Source organism: Lepisosteus oculatus, chromosome 7 (genome assembly GCF_040954835.1).
Source record: "Lepisosteus oculatus isolate fLepOcu1 chromosome 7, fLepOcu1.hap2, whole genome shotgun sequence".
Classification (NCBI taxonomy): Eukaryota; Metazoa; Chordata; class Actinopteri; order Semionotiformes; family Lepisosteidae; genus Lepisosteus; species Lepisosteus oculatus.
The window spans coordinates 23,778,622-23,793,407 of record NC_090702.1 but is presented as its reverse complement, the minus strand read 5'-3'; the positions used below and the strand labels follow the sequence as shown (position 1 = coordinate 23,793,407).

The following is a 14,786-nucleotide window of genomic DNA, read 5'->3' as shown; positions in this document are numbered from 1 at the left end:
CCAGCACACTATTACTAAATGTGCTGTGTAAGTTGGCACATTTGCATCTAAAACTTCATTCTCCATTTCGAAAATTTAGAAAATTAATGTTTTAATAGACTAGCTTTTTATTTCAGATTGCAGAGAAGCTCCTGTACAGTATACTGTAGCTTCTATGAATTCCACATGCAGAGCTAGTGTGCTATAAGAATACATTTATTTCCTGTCTTTGTGTAGCCTTCTGTATGCAGCGTTTTTCTCAACTGTCAGGCCTGTGGTCTATATTAGTGTGACATGGATATGTTGATTATCGTAAACTAAATATTTACTAGAAGTCATATGGCCAGGGGGTTTCTAAGTTAAGTCATGCACAAACCAACCAATGGTTGCAGAGTAGCAACAGTTCTCTGTGCTAACAATCAAACGTTTTCTTTTTCATCCGGGCTCTGTGCTTCCTTAGACTCAGGTCCTTAAAAGGCAGATTCAAGCAAATGAAATGATTACTGATAATCAAGATTGTTCAATCATTTGCAAAACACTTGGGAAAATGTTAGAAACCATGCATTTAAAAAAAATGTTTGATACAATGAAGAAAAAACATTATTTCAGACATCATTTTAAAGCTTTGTGTCCCACAGAAATGTGTGAACTATTATTTTAACATTTTCACAGGAGGATACAGGTGCTCTGCAGAAAATAAACACCATCTTAAAATATGTAAGTATAGGAGATTAGCAAATCATTTATGGAAATCACAAGATCAGGTAACTTAGATAAAAATGTTTCAGTATATGCTTTAAGGCTCTTTCTATGATACAGCTCTGTTCACACTAGAGTCTTTTCAGATATTTTTAATCCATTTACCATCTTAGTTGGGGGTGGCGTAGCATAGTGCTCAAGAACTCATGGCTGTCATGTTGTGGGTTCAAGTTTCTGCTGCAAATACTGCCATTGTACCTTTGACTGAGGTATTTAACCCCGGTTAAACAGTTCACCCAGCTGTCTTATTGGGAGCCATTCTCTAGTCAATGAAATGCAACAAAAATCAGGATGCGTTCTGGCCTGATGAGATGGTGTGAACTTTTCCTTTTACATTCAAATTTGCTGAAAATGTGACCTTAAAATTGCTCCAAATAACTGGAATATTGTCAACATGTAAAAATGTGGAAGCATGTTGTGAATTTGTATTTGATCAGCTGTAATGCATAGTCAAATTTGCTTGGAGGTTTTCAGGTTTAAATTAAAATGATGCAAAAGACAAGACAGAAATGGAGAAATTGATGTTTTAAGGGTCTGGCCTGAATAACTAAACAGTACTATTGTGGACATAACAGTGCATGGTAGATAAAGAACACTCTACACAGTTGTAGCCAGAATCTAATGCCCTATGTACTAAAGTAGGCAGATCTTTAATGTAATTAATGTAATTTAGGATTCTTGTGACCCTGAATTGGAAAAAGCCATGAGAAAATATGGGTGGATGATTTCGGAACAAGGGCCTCCAGTTTGAATTTCAGCACCAGTTTGTTAACTAATTCAGCATCGGGATCATAGTCATTGATGGCCTGTATTGACATATTTCATTTTTTCTTGTGCCTACACTGTACTGTAGGTCTAAAATAACCATAGAAGCAATCATTTTATGAAATGCAAAGTCCATGTGTACAGTATATGTTAAAGCGGATACAATGTCAGCTTCACAGAACAACTAACACGGTATGTTATGTCTCCTTAGCAAGTTCCCCTTTTTCCAATTTCCTGTGCATTAACCAGTCCTGTGGATCTTAAACATAGATTGTGGTTTTCTCTGTCAAATGTACAGTAGCTGCTGACCTGTATAGTAGAGCATACAGCACCGGTGTAACCTGGGAAGGTATTGGTGACTATGTTACAGTATGTATCTTGTGTATCTTATCTCATCCTTTTCCTGCCAGCATTCAGTAATTATTTGTATGTTTTCCCATACTGTAGGTTTATGGCAGGCCTTCATAACATATCATTTGCCTAACTCTATCATTAGTGCCTAACAAACCATTAGTTCATTTCTTCCTGCTTTGCATAAACACATCTAAAAATGCAGTGTGTGTTAAAAGGCAGTTGTTTTTGTGCCTCTACTGTTCCTCCTAACCACGCCTCGCTCCATTAAATCCTAATTTTCCTCAGAATAATGAGACTAGTAAATAGGATCATACGGTATTAAACAAATAAACATCATTGAAACCACTAAGCTTTTCCACTAGATATTATGGTATTATTCTCATGGAATCCCCTTTTAGCATATGAAATCTTCAAAGACAGAGTGTACAAGTCCAGCATTCTCTCTAATATCTAGACACAAACAACTCCCACTGGATAACTCCCGTGAAATGAAAGTGAAAGGAATGGAAAAGCATGATTCTCCCACTTAAGTTACATCAACATACATTACTGTACAACACCTAAATTAATATGCAACTCTTCAGTGTATTATACACAGATGACAGTTTTCATCCAGAAGGAGTATGGTCCAGTTTCAGGCATGATCCCAGCTGAGGTCCACTGCTGTTTGAGTGCAGGGTGGCAGTTCAGGTCTGGCTCACTGTCCCTTGCTTTCTTCACAGCTCTGTGGGTTAACTGCCCTGACCCAGCAAAATTCAGTGTGCTCCCCTCCCTTCAGAGGGACTGATACTGGCCATTGAGACTCTACAGGCCTTGTGAAATACATACAGCACCGTGGAGCAGGAATCCTACCACAATAAGAGCTGGAGCAACCGGTCCCGTAATAGAATAAAATTACAGACTGCATCGCAATGGTCTGACGACAAAGGGGAGAAGAAGACATGTTATGAACTGGAAAACAAAAAGACTACAGGATGTTATTTAAAAGCATCCCCCCGAATCCTTTCAAACGGGAGATGAATTAATGTAAAGATGGTGGGGGAACTGGAGCAACAGCAAGCAGTGGGTACTGCAAGGCAGGATACGCCCTGGATGGGACACCAGTCCCTCACAAGGCACACACAGACACAAACACACACACTCCCACCAGGGCCTGTTTTCCCAGAAGCCAATTAACCAACAGAATGGTTTTGGACTCTGGGAGGAAACAGGACCACCCAGAAGAAACCCGTGCAAACGTACTGTACAGACTCCACAGAGATAGCACCCCGGGTCTAATCACTGGAACACCAAACCCTTTCATTAACATATCAATTTTATTTTCAATACTATTTGAGTTGTTTTTGCTTTGGTTTAGTAATTCAACTGTTTTTGGCTGCCTATACAGTAGCTCCCTCTTTCGGTTAATTAGTTCTCGATTGATTTTGCACTAAAACGATTAATTGTGTCAAGATGTTTTATGTTTCGGTTTTGCTGTTCAGGGAAGGCTTTCAACCTCATTTTCTTTCCTGTCCTAAATAAGCTGCGCCAGCTTCGAGACCTTCGTGCATCTTTTGGTGTCAGTCAGGTTTCTTAGACTTCTAATACAATGCGGCTGATTCCATTGCACAGATACAATGTAACTGAAGCCACAACTGCAATTGCATGGAATTAAATAGGCTGGCTGACTACTCTAGAGGAGTCAATTAAGTAAGGCATTTGTCACACTCTCAATGCATCCCACTGGAAATCAAAATTACAGAAAACAAATACACTTAAAGCAAAAAAACACCATCTAAGGTGTTCCTTTCACGACAGGTTATACCTGAATTATTTTTTAGTATGTTGCCCAGCATCCTTACCGGTATCTGCAAAAGCTTTCTGATGAAAGATAATCAGGCATTTGTGTCAGACATTTGATAAGTTCAACCAAGTAACACCTAATTGCCATTTTTGTAATTAATAAAAGCATAATTATAACAGAAATGCTTTCCATCATGAACGATCAATCTGATGTATTTCCCTCTAGGTCTTACATTAGGTTGACTTTGGAACAAAAAATGTGTACTGTCAGGCTGACAGGAATAACCAAAACATACATTTCTTCCATCTTAAACAGCAGAGTTCAGTATGTTGTCACAGAAGATACTATCCACATTGGAGTTAGAATGTCCTGTTTCTCAAACTAAACATTTTACATTTTCTCATTACAATAACTGTTTATTAGAATGGACTACACTGCACTATTAATCTAACAAATCACATGCACTTTACATGGTTTCAGGCATAAACACCAGTACTTCACAACGAAACAGTACAAATTTTATGTTCGATTCATCTTAGACTATGGGTAACTTTGTATTTCTTATGCATCTAAAACCTTGGGGTTGTCAGATCGTGAATATAATGTACTGTAAATGATGAGGAAAACAGCTTTTTTTTTCTTTGGAAAGATGAATATTTTTATAATAGAAACGTATAGTGAAGACAAGAGGGTTCAGTGCTGCATCTGAAAAATTAATAGTTGATGCATTTTAAAACTGAAGAGGCACAAAACGCTATGAGCATCTGGAACAAATAACCCAACAAGGTTGTGGATGGTGACTCTCGAGACAGCTCCGGTACCATGGAGGCTTAGAATTGTGGGTTTGATTTAATCAACCAAAAATGGCTGTCCAGGTGTGAACATGTGCTTGGCATTTTTTTCCCAGGACTAAGTGCCAGGAACAATACAGGATCTGACAGTTGTTGTTTTTTTCTTATAAGAGCAGAATAATGAGAAAAATGCAGATAGTCTAGGAGGACAGACTTTATTAAAGGGTGAAAGGAACAAGGAAGGAGCAGTAGATGACAGGTAATAAAAGCAAGAAAGCCAAAATAAAATAATTATACATGCATAAATTGAAAGAACAGATGGCGTTTTATTCATTCACAAAGGAGGATATAAAAACCAAGCTTCCCCTCCTCTTACAGATGGTTTTCAATCTATCCAATGAACTGGATGTGGATGCACCTCTATTACAAGGCTTACAGGTGGCTGCATATCAGTTTTGTGTCAAGTGTGTTTTTATCTGGTTTGCTGGTCTGGCCCCTTTCCAAGATCTTGTATTTCTGGCTCTTCGTTTGAATTAGCATCAAACTCTAAGAATACTTTTCCTTTCTTCTTCTTGTAATTCGAATGTGACCGAGCTACTGAAATTGGCATTGTTTCAAATACTGCAGCAATCACAGCGCACATCTAGACAATACAATTCAACACAATACATACACTGTATTTCTGAAAACCATAGAAAAGCTTCTCTAAATCAAATGTTTTAGCAAATACAGCCATTTTCAAATGACCTTTAAAAGAATATATGTGGATACTTCAAATACAGGGAATGGTTTTCTTAAATTTGGAATTCCGATAGAAAAACTGTCTTCAGAATAGTTTAGGTGGGTTGCCAAAAAATCTTCACATTACATACTGTATTTAGAAATCATGTTGCAATGGAGAGGCAGCATGAAAAATTGTCTGTATTAAAAGCAATAATAAAAGTACCTCAAACGTCCAATGAAGTCTTTCTGGTTGGGAGGTAAAATGTTCAGGTTAATTTAATCCAATAATCCAATTGTTCTTGCAGATTCATGAATGCAATTACAGTTGTTATTGTAATTCCTGGCTGTTTGTTGTAGCAGTTTCCATCCATCGGGATTTAAAAGCACTTCTTGGCCTTGGAGTGTGCACATTGACACGGTACAGGTAATAAGAAATCAATGAGCTGAAAAACCAGCCAGTGTTTGGTTCGCATATCTTTAATTGTGTAACATTTCATACAGTAGATCACAATATTGCCAAAATCTTTCAAATACATGCCAGCTTGTGTCCTGGAAAATAAGCTTAGATGTTAAAATATTGACAATATTTTATCTTTTTTTTTAAGTGACCCACACTGTTATTAAGCACACAATAAGAAGTACCTTATATTCCTATGATGTTCTAATAGTGCTATTTACTGTGCTTGTCCCTTTCTGGTTTTTTATTATATAGTTTAGCATTTAATTGTTAAGATATTTTTGTCAATTGTGATGTGAGTTTGTTGACAGGGGGTTTTGGGATTCAGGATTTCCCTAATCACACCGTAAACGGTTGAATTGGGGGGCAGATTTATGTTTACATTGTTGTATAATGTGTTTAGCAAGTTAGGTTGCTATAAACAAAGAGTGTCTTAGGTTACTGTAGATAATCCATTTCAGAGTTGGCATGCCTTCAGTGTTTACCAGTAAATGAAACTTCTTCCTTCTTCCGCAACTTCTTTGTTGTATACAGTAAGTCAGGTGGAAAAACGACAGTATTTACAGATATCAGATGTGGAAGACTTCATGTTGAGGCTCTAAGTATTAATGTTTTGTGCATATTATTTGATATGTACAGTAACTTTATGAATGTTGTATTGTTTTTTGCCACATATCCCTTTAGGCCAGCTTTTTTCATACTACTGTATATACATGATCCATCTTGGCTTAAACTGAATATAGTACTACATTTAAAGGCCCTTAATTGAACAAATGGGTTGGATTAATTGCTATACTCCTTATCACTCAACAGGTGATTTAGGGTGACTTCTAAAACATAGTGCATTGCGGCTCACCAGGACCAGAGTTGGGGACCCTGTGTTTAGTGCAGGGGCCTCAAACCCTAGTTCTGCAGGATCTCCAGACCATTAAGTCTTATATTTTGTCCCGAATCACTTTTTTAAAGATAAGGAGCTCTTGGAAGCTGGTCAATTAAGTGATCTCCAGTTCTCAAAGTCTGAAGAACCTTCAGACTTTTTTCCAAACAGTCTCTGACACATTTAATTTAAAAGGAAACTGATCTAAGTTTAATTGTTCCAAGTCTTTAGATTTTTTATTTAATGGCCTATAAAACTTGCTGGATAAGGGATCTCTAGGAGCATGGGAGATATTTGGTGAAGGGTATCATATATGTTCAGTAATAGCTAAAGTCAATTGGAAGTTCATACTCCGAATTTTATCATATACTATTTGCAAGTAATGACAGCCTGTACTTTGATTACATGCTGTACCTTGTACTTGAGACATTGGTGGCCGAAATCTAAATTGGGTCTTTAATCAGCCTAAACACAGATTCACAAAGAGGGTAGCTCTGTCCTCCATTCAGTGGCTTATATCTGTTAGGGATGCTGTCTTGCAAAGTAATGGTGTGCTTTTCACAAGACAAACAAGCATGGGCCAAAACGTACAGCCAAAGCCTCACTGGAGTGGTCACTGGAAAGTCAATGTTCTGGAGTGGCTCAGTGAAAGCCTGGACCTCAATTCAATCAAGAATCTGTGGTAACATTTAACCAACAGTTCCGCTCCAACCTGAGAGAGTTTGAGCAATTTTGCAAACAAGAAAGGGCTCAAATTGTAATCTCTAAACATGTAAAGCTGATAGAAACTTATTCATGAAGATTTATGGGTGGGCAATTTGTCTTTGTAAAGAATTCACTAGGATCTGTAGAACTTTGTTTTTACTTTGACATTACAGAGTGTTTTCTGTCAGTATGTCAAAACTTCCAGGTTAAATGCACTATGATTCCATATTGAAACACAATAAAATGTGACAATGTTGTATTTGGCAACTCTAGGTTACATAAAAATACCCCTTTATCACCTTGTAGCGGCGAGGCTTAATAATAAGGCAGAATTAAGTGTTTCTGAGCTTCCCAAATGAGGCCCCATTTCTCTGTTCATCTCTGTGGTGCAGCCACAGAGAAACTATTCATGCAAAATGTTTTCTTTTGATAAGGACAGCTCCCACAGCGGGATGCACTTAGCTAAGCCTGGCTATCATGATCAATGGTCATCCATTGGCGCCTATCTGTTTAGGGAGTGCCAGTTGGACATCTGGACTGCATTACTAAGTGTCAGGAGTAAGTGACTCATATCTCACCTTGATCAACCAATCAGAGACCGGTAGGGCTGAGTAACCCACGTGGGACTCTGATGCCCATGGAACTTTCAGCCAATCAATGAGCTGAAGTTCCTCCAGGTAAAAACAGGCAACACAGAGAGCCTGAGAGATTCAGATTCAGATTCAGATTCAGATTCAACAATTCTAAAGGGAATTCAAAGGAGAATCCCAAGGGCAGGACATTCTCGCAGCGCACCTCCTGACCATCCTGAGACTCAGCCCGGACAACCACGGAACGGCCAGTGTGTCCGAGTGCCAGAACTTTCCTTTGTTCTAAGAGTCTAGAGTGGAGGTTGCCAGAGAGTAACCAGCAGCAGGCCTCGTGAACAGGTCGGAACTGTGGAAAGCTGAATCACTATTCAGAACTAGCTCTTCATCAGGAACGAACCGGTCCTCTTCCTGACTTGCTGGGACCCACAGTCATCTTTTCTCCTGTGCACAAACTTTGCTATTTAATGCCAACAATGAGCATCAGCAGCGCACCGTCGCAAGCCGCACAGCACAGCCTGGCACGGAGCCAGAGAGCGCGGATTGGACAGCAACAGCCTGCAACTGTTTCTTTGTGCCCGCAGGAGATCTGAATCCCAAAGATTGGATGAGTATTCAACTTCAATGCATTACAGCTCGAGAATTCAATTGTTATCCAAACCAGTTGATATCAATTTAATTCCTAAGAGTTATGTACTTGTTTTGAGTATCTAATGTAGAAGTTGTAACCAAGTTCACTTTACGAAACGGTCTTAATGAATGATATACTGAACATATGTCCTCTTGATATATGTAACACTTTGTAACTGACTGAATATATACCTTTTGTATTCTGATAACCCTCTCGATAAGATCTGTTAGGTTTATATGCATATTCTATGTATTAATAAATGTATCCTCGTGTATTAGTACCTGTGTGTGCGCGTTGTTTGAGTTAAGTCGCATGGTTGGATTCTAAAGCCATCAAAAGAATCAACTTTGTGATTTACTGCTACAATTAATAATTGTCTCAGTAAATGCCCAAACCCTACAGAACTGGTGCCTTCAGAGAGCCACTATGATTACATATTTGGCGTCCCTGAACCGGTTTTCCCTACAACCTGCTGGATTTTGGCAAAGATTCTGTCATCTGTGATGATATCATTCCTAACACTAGGGCTGCTCTGAATTTTCTGTAGTCTACACAGGGGGCAGGAAATGATTTGAAACTTTAAGGGGATATTTTACATGAGGTACATGTAGTGAAAAATAGCTGTTACTTGTTAGGAATTAACTACTAAACAAGGTTTGGAACACTGGTTAGGAAGACAGAACAAGAATAGACCGTTGACCTGCCTGCACACACATACAGCTCACAAGCCCCCCCTTCACAGACGTCGTCCCCCAGTCTCCCCAGCTACTGAGCGGCCGTCTGACTCATTTCATCCAGTCTTCGTGGGCAGAGGTTCCAGTAGCCTCGTCCTCCTCAGGCAGGCCAAGGCCAGATCTACCTCTCAGATGCCTCAACCACTGAAATATTAGGAGTTTGTCTTAGGCTGCTGAACCTAAATTGGCATGTACCTTTAATGACCTTTAGTGGGTTGTATTGAAGCTACATTCTTTGACTGAAATTTTTAATGAAAAATGTACCATTTCCAGTACTCAATGGATATAGCTGTTCATGTAATTCATGACGTTTGACAGTCCATTAAATTAAAAAGAACTGATGCGTAGAAAAGGGCTGAATTGTGCCCACTACAGAAAACAACACACATTATCTTCTTTGATTTTAGTTAGCTTTAATCTTCACTTGCATTGTAACAAAATTTCAAGCGTGGCTGATAAAGTTAACATTCCTTTGAGAGTTTCTCAAAATAAATAGCTTGCAATTCAAACTTTGCATTAAAAATGTTTTGCGTTTGATTCGTTACATTGGAAAACGGATTACATAGAAAAAATTGAGAGCCTAACTTTCATTGAAAGTACTGTACATTAGCTACTACAAGCAATTACAAGCGTGCTTCTTTGTAAGATATAGCATCAAAATTATTTTTTTCATTTGGCTATTTTGAAGTAAAGCTACTTTACAATTAGTTTTGCAATATAATCACATTGTGACTCTTACTGCTTAGTTCATGCCGAACATTATTAAAGAGCATATTAGAAAATACAAAATAATGTAACCAGTACAAACTTGTTTCTCGTTTTACAAGCAATGTACAGTAATACTGTCTTTTGTCTCACTTTTCAAGAGGATTAATGTTTTTTTATTACAGTTGAATGTTAAAATCTACTTACTATATTTTTCTAGACAAGGACAGATAAACTAGTTAAGACATAGCATAATAAGTTAAATTGATACACACAGCTTAATGTTACAAACACCGAATCATATTCTACTAAAAAGGAACAGAAATATCACCGTGAACTCCAAAAATGCAGAATTCACATTTGCTCAAATACTTCTGTAAGCCTTTGCAAACACATGTTCCAAAGGCAAGAGATGCAAAGCAGAAAAAACACAAGTCTTTACTGCAGATTACGGGATTTCTTACAGAGAAAGCCTTTGGGCCGGTCACTGTCAGCTCTGGCACTCGAAATCTGTTTGCAACCACAATACAAATCTCAGAATCCGATCAAATATTTGTCCAACTCTCATTACTCCAGGTATTATTAAGTATTATCCATGGAGTATTTTTCATAAGTTTTAATAGATATTATTTTAATAAGTATATATATTAAAAGTATATCTTATGTGTTCCATTAAAGAGCTTCAATACACATTCCTACTTGGTGACAGGTTGAGATTTTTCACTGTCATTTTGTTCTCACATTTTGCCAAAGTTTGTTCACAATTAAGTGAAGCAAAATTCCATGTGTGACCTGTCACTGAAGTAACAAGAAAGCCCCTGAAGTTCGACAATGGCCTTTTCTTGGATCTTCACATCATTCTTCTATAGGATAGAAAAGGAAAATTACATTAAATTAAGATCATTTCCTTTTCCTGTCCTTTGGTGTGACGAGTATATTTTAGCACTGTATTGGAGTGCCCACTTATAAATCTGTAACTGAGAAAATATGGCAAAAGAATATTCATTTCCGAACCAATGTGTGATGTTTTTAATGTCTCCGCATGTTTATAATATTCAGTCCTTGCATTGATAAACAATTTGATTGTATGAAAGAATGGGGCACTACTACGATTTTTAAGTTTACCTATAAAATTAATATTTTAAGATTTTTCCAATCATTTAGACAATGAGCATCCATTAATTTGAATATCAGTATGGTTTACCTGATGTCTAGCACGCTGAAGCTTCTGAATCTGAAGTTTTGTCACTTCACGTGGCGTCAATGTGTTCACACAGCGAGTCTGCAAAACAATGCAGTGGTTTGTTAAAAATCGTTGATCTTAAAGCAATCTAAATGTATTATTATTTAATTATTACCAAACATGACTAATGATTATTAAACCAGACTCTGAAATCTTTAACACTATGTTTATTAACAAATATATGTCTTCAGACACAAGTCAGAAGACATATATTTTATAATGCTTTTGGTATTTTTAAACCAGAAGCTTAATATACTGGACTTAATGTTAGCAAGACGTTATAAAATGATGTCTGCTTAGATCATGAACATAATAAATCATGTTAATCTACTGTAATTCATCATGTTTTGTTGTATACATTTCCATTTCAGTTTTAAAATCATTGAATGTATCATTCCAACTTTGTTATTGGGGAAACACAATTCAGAACATTGGCTTCTCAGGTCTCTTAGTTCTATTATCAATAGTCACTGAGCCACTGTCTAGAAGCTATAATTTTCTAGATGTCTCATCCATTTACCTCATTTACTGGCATCTTCTTTAGATTTTCACAGGGGATCTTCTCCTTATAAGAGAACACACAGGAAAAATGTATTTTAAACAAAAACTAATGGTTTCAGTAATGCCTTTTTTGTTGTAAATCACAATAACAAAGATTTCCTTGGTATCAACTGCACTTCAATGTTTAATAGTAACACTATTAAGAACCCGCTCAAAGCTCATCTAACAGCTGGTAGCTATCCAGCTACACTTGCTTAGTTTATTAGATTAACTTTATGGTGCCAGACATTGCATTTTTGCAGTATTCTGAATATACTCTCTCAAGTTAGTTTGAAAAAAATGTTAAGAAACTATGATAAACATAGTGTATGGTATTAAAATAATATGGTATAATGTGTTCTCCTATGGTAATATAACTTTATATTACATTATGTATTTTTGTTTATAATGAAATGTTGTGGTATATGTAGTATTTTACCTTAGAATCTCAAGGTGTTCTGCTACAGTAAACTGTAGTAAATTTGTATGTTCTTACTGTATTTGTTTTCTTTTCTTTTTCTACCTGCCTTATCTTCTGTCTTTTTGTCTTTATACAAAAGACGGTAATTTCCCCAGTCAGTATTTCAGACATTTTTCTCTGAAAATTGATACCATTTATCAACATGTTTTCATGTTGTAGTAGCAGACGTTTCACTTCCAGTGTGAATGTTTATATTATACTGATTGGTTGATGAAACTGTTAAGCTGACAATGTCCAAGACGGACAGGAGTTCCATCCAGGTTGCAGTCCAGTGCTATGCTTCTCAGATAGGCTCTAAGTTGCCGCGACCCTAATCATGAATTCTGTAGGTGGCTTTCTAATAAAGGATGGATGGAGTATTAGAAGATTGCTCATGCAAACAAAATTGTTTTTTTTTTATTTGAAGGAGACTCAAAGTAATGGGTATTGTTTGTATTGAAATGAGCAAGTAATATCTAAAAATCACATACAGTACTGCAACACAGAAGGCTAATAGCGGATTTTGATGTAGCTTCAATACCAAGTTGGCCATTCCAGTCTGTTAAACATGCAGAATTCCTGAAGGTCTACAAACTTACCACTTCAAAACATTGCTGCAGTGAATAAATGGTGTGCATTACGTCTTCTTGAACTGTGTCAGTGAATGTTTTGTGGCCTTTGTAGTTTTTCAATACCCCTGTGTAAAACAAAATTATTTCCTTCAAAATACAACCGTGCCATCTTGTCCCCTTTGAAGAAAAAAAAAAGAAAACAGTTTTTTAGAATGTTTCAATGTCTCCGGTTTTTTCTTATTTCAAAGCAGAATGCTGTGACTTCAACTCTGTATTATATTAACGAATATGTCAGGGTCTTCATAAACTTTCAGTAGTCTGCTAATAACAGCAGTAGTTGAGTTACAATCAGGGAAAATGATATGCATTCCTGGTCCTAGGTCTTAGGAGGTCCTCTAAAAGGACCAGGTTATAATTTATAATTAATATATTTATAATTTATAATTATATAATTTATTACTCAATGAGTAAAGATATTGCTAACCGTGCTAACAGAGACTAGTTCTTAAAGAGAACAGTGGAGTTAAATGAAGTCATCAAGATTTGAGGGTGGACTGTAAGCCAAAGACACAGTGGTCCTCCATGCCCAGGAGCAGATGAGCAGTAATGTTCGACGAACACAAGACTGTGGCTCATGCACCATGTTGAACCGAAACCTCATGTCAAAGGCTGATGTTTGTCAGGGCTGGCCAACAGACCCTTGGTTCACTGAACCACAGTGGTCTTACCTATCCACACCTGAAGAAAGCTCCACGGCCGAAACGTTGTGTTCTCTTTCTTCTTTTTTCAGCATGGAATAAACCTATTACTTGTTCCTTTGGTCTTACCTATCTGCTGGCTTTGCTACAGATGCTGTCACTATGAGAATGCTATGGTGTTTCACTGTGCATTGCTTGCTTATACTCAAGCAGTGATGTGAACCACAGTATACAATACTTTGTCTTTCAAGTATGCACGAACTTACTCTGACTCTGTCAAATATTCCATGGGGAAGAAGAATGCTTTCATCATGGGACGTTTCCTTAAAATAAAATAGAAACATATTAACATTGAGAAATTTGTATTAATGACACCAGCATCGGTGCAATGATTGATCAGTAAAATGAAGAATATTAACATGATATCCTAGATTATTTGGTATTTTGTAATCTGTCAGTCTGTGTTTTCAGCCACTATTGGCATGGCACACTATATTGTGTCCACAGAAACCACTAAAACTGATTTTGGTCCAGAACTGGCCATCCAAGCATATGCACTTGAAAAATCAGTACAGCTTCAGCAGTAAATGTAAAACTTTGGCAATGTAGATTCACATAAAAAATGAATAAGCTTCAGTTTCCTCTCCTTTCTCGGTCCACAGAGAATGAAATAATTGTTTGTACAGGATTACCGACAGTAAATACAATCAAATCTTGGCAGAGAAGTGGCTAGTCCTTAACAAAGGAGAAGGCAAGGACAGCAGTGTAATTATTAACGTTACTGAACAGAAAGTACTTACTATGCCGTTTGCAATGTCTGCAGTTAAGCGATCCAAAGTCCTCCTTTTATCCGAGCAGTACATGTTTAGTACTTTTTGTGCGCGTGGGCATCCACCTGGCTTGATCAATGCAGCAAACACCTGACACTGTACCAGCAACACAAGCTGAAGGATCTGAAGCTGAAGGAATCGATTCATTTCGGTTGCTGTCTTTTTCTTCTTTTGCCAAGCACTGAAAATAATCCACTCCTGTCATTGAATTAGAAGCTGGCTTTTAAGGTGTTTCCTTGTGATGTCACTTGGACCTTCCTCTTTTCTTTACTCAGAGAAGTGTGCCATAGTGGAAACAGAGTAATAAACATGGCCCCACAACCTCCCATTGCAAAACTTGAAAAAATGGAACCGGACCCTTTATGAGATTTCGGTTTTGTTTCTATTGCTGGAAATACATCCAACTTTCAAGATATTTCCATTTGAAAAATTAGCAAATTTGCATTTGACTTTTTGGTGACTTTACTTCTTGTTTAGAAATGTTATAGAGCATCTTATTTAGGTCATAGCATTTTAATGGGCTTGGTGGTCATGTCCTAGATTCTAATTATAGAAAAGATGCATCAATTTAGGGCACCTTACACTGTCTTTAG

At 37.3% G+C, this 14,786-nt stretch overlaps 1 protein-coding gene and 1 long non-coding RNA gene across 5 annotated transcripts in view; one reads left to right on the top strand and one right to left on the bottom strand.

Annotated features, from left to right (window-relative positions):
- Positions 1–14,786, top strand: part of LOC107078055 (uncharacterized) — a 105,160-nt gene that overhangs the window by 38,232 nt on the left and 52,142 nt on the right. The gene's annotated exons all lie outside the window — the stretch shown is intronic.
- LOC107078054 (uncharacterized) lies at positions 9,529–14,495 on the bottom strand. The gene is made up of 6 exons (XM_015352928.2): positions 14,164–14,495; positions 13,630–13,686; positions 12,693–12,842; positions 11,614–11,658; positions 11,055–11,132; positions 9,529–10,713 (listed from the first exon to the last, which is right to left on the bottom strand). The coding sequence occupies exons 1-6, from the start codon at positions 14,338–14,340 to the stop codon at positions 10,615–10,617; spliced, it is 606 nt and encodes a 201-aa protein (XP_015208414.1). The 5' UTR covers positions 14,341–14,495; the 3' UTR covers positions 9,529–10,614.

Excerpts from the sequence above, each read along its gene's own strand:
- LOC107078054 (XM_015352928.2), bottom strand. The coding sequence starts at position 14,340 with ATGAATCGATTCCTTCAGCTTCAGATCCTTCAGCTTGTGTTGCTGGTA. Across the intron at positions 13,687-14,163 it reads CAGACATTGCAAACGGCATA|GAAACGTCCCATGATGAAAG; the intron begins GTAAGTACTTTC and ends TTTTATTTTAAG. Across the intron at positions 12,843-13,629 it reads GAATATTTGACAGAGTCAGA|GGGACAAGATGGCACGGTTG; the intron begins GTAAGTTCGTGC and ends TTTTCTTCAAAG.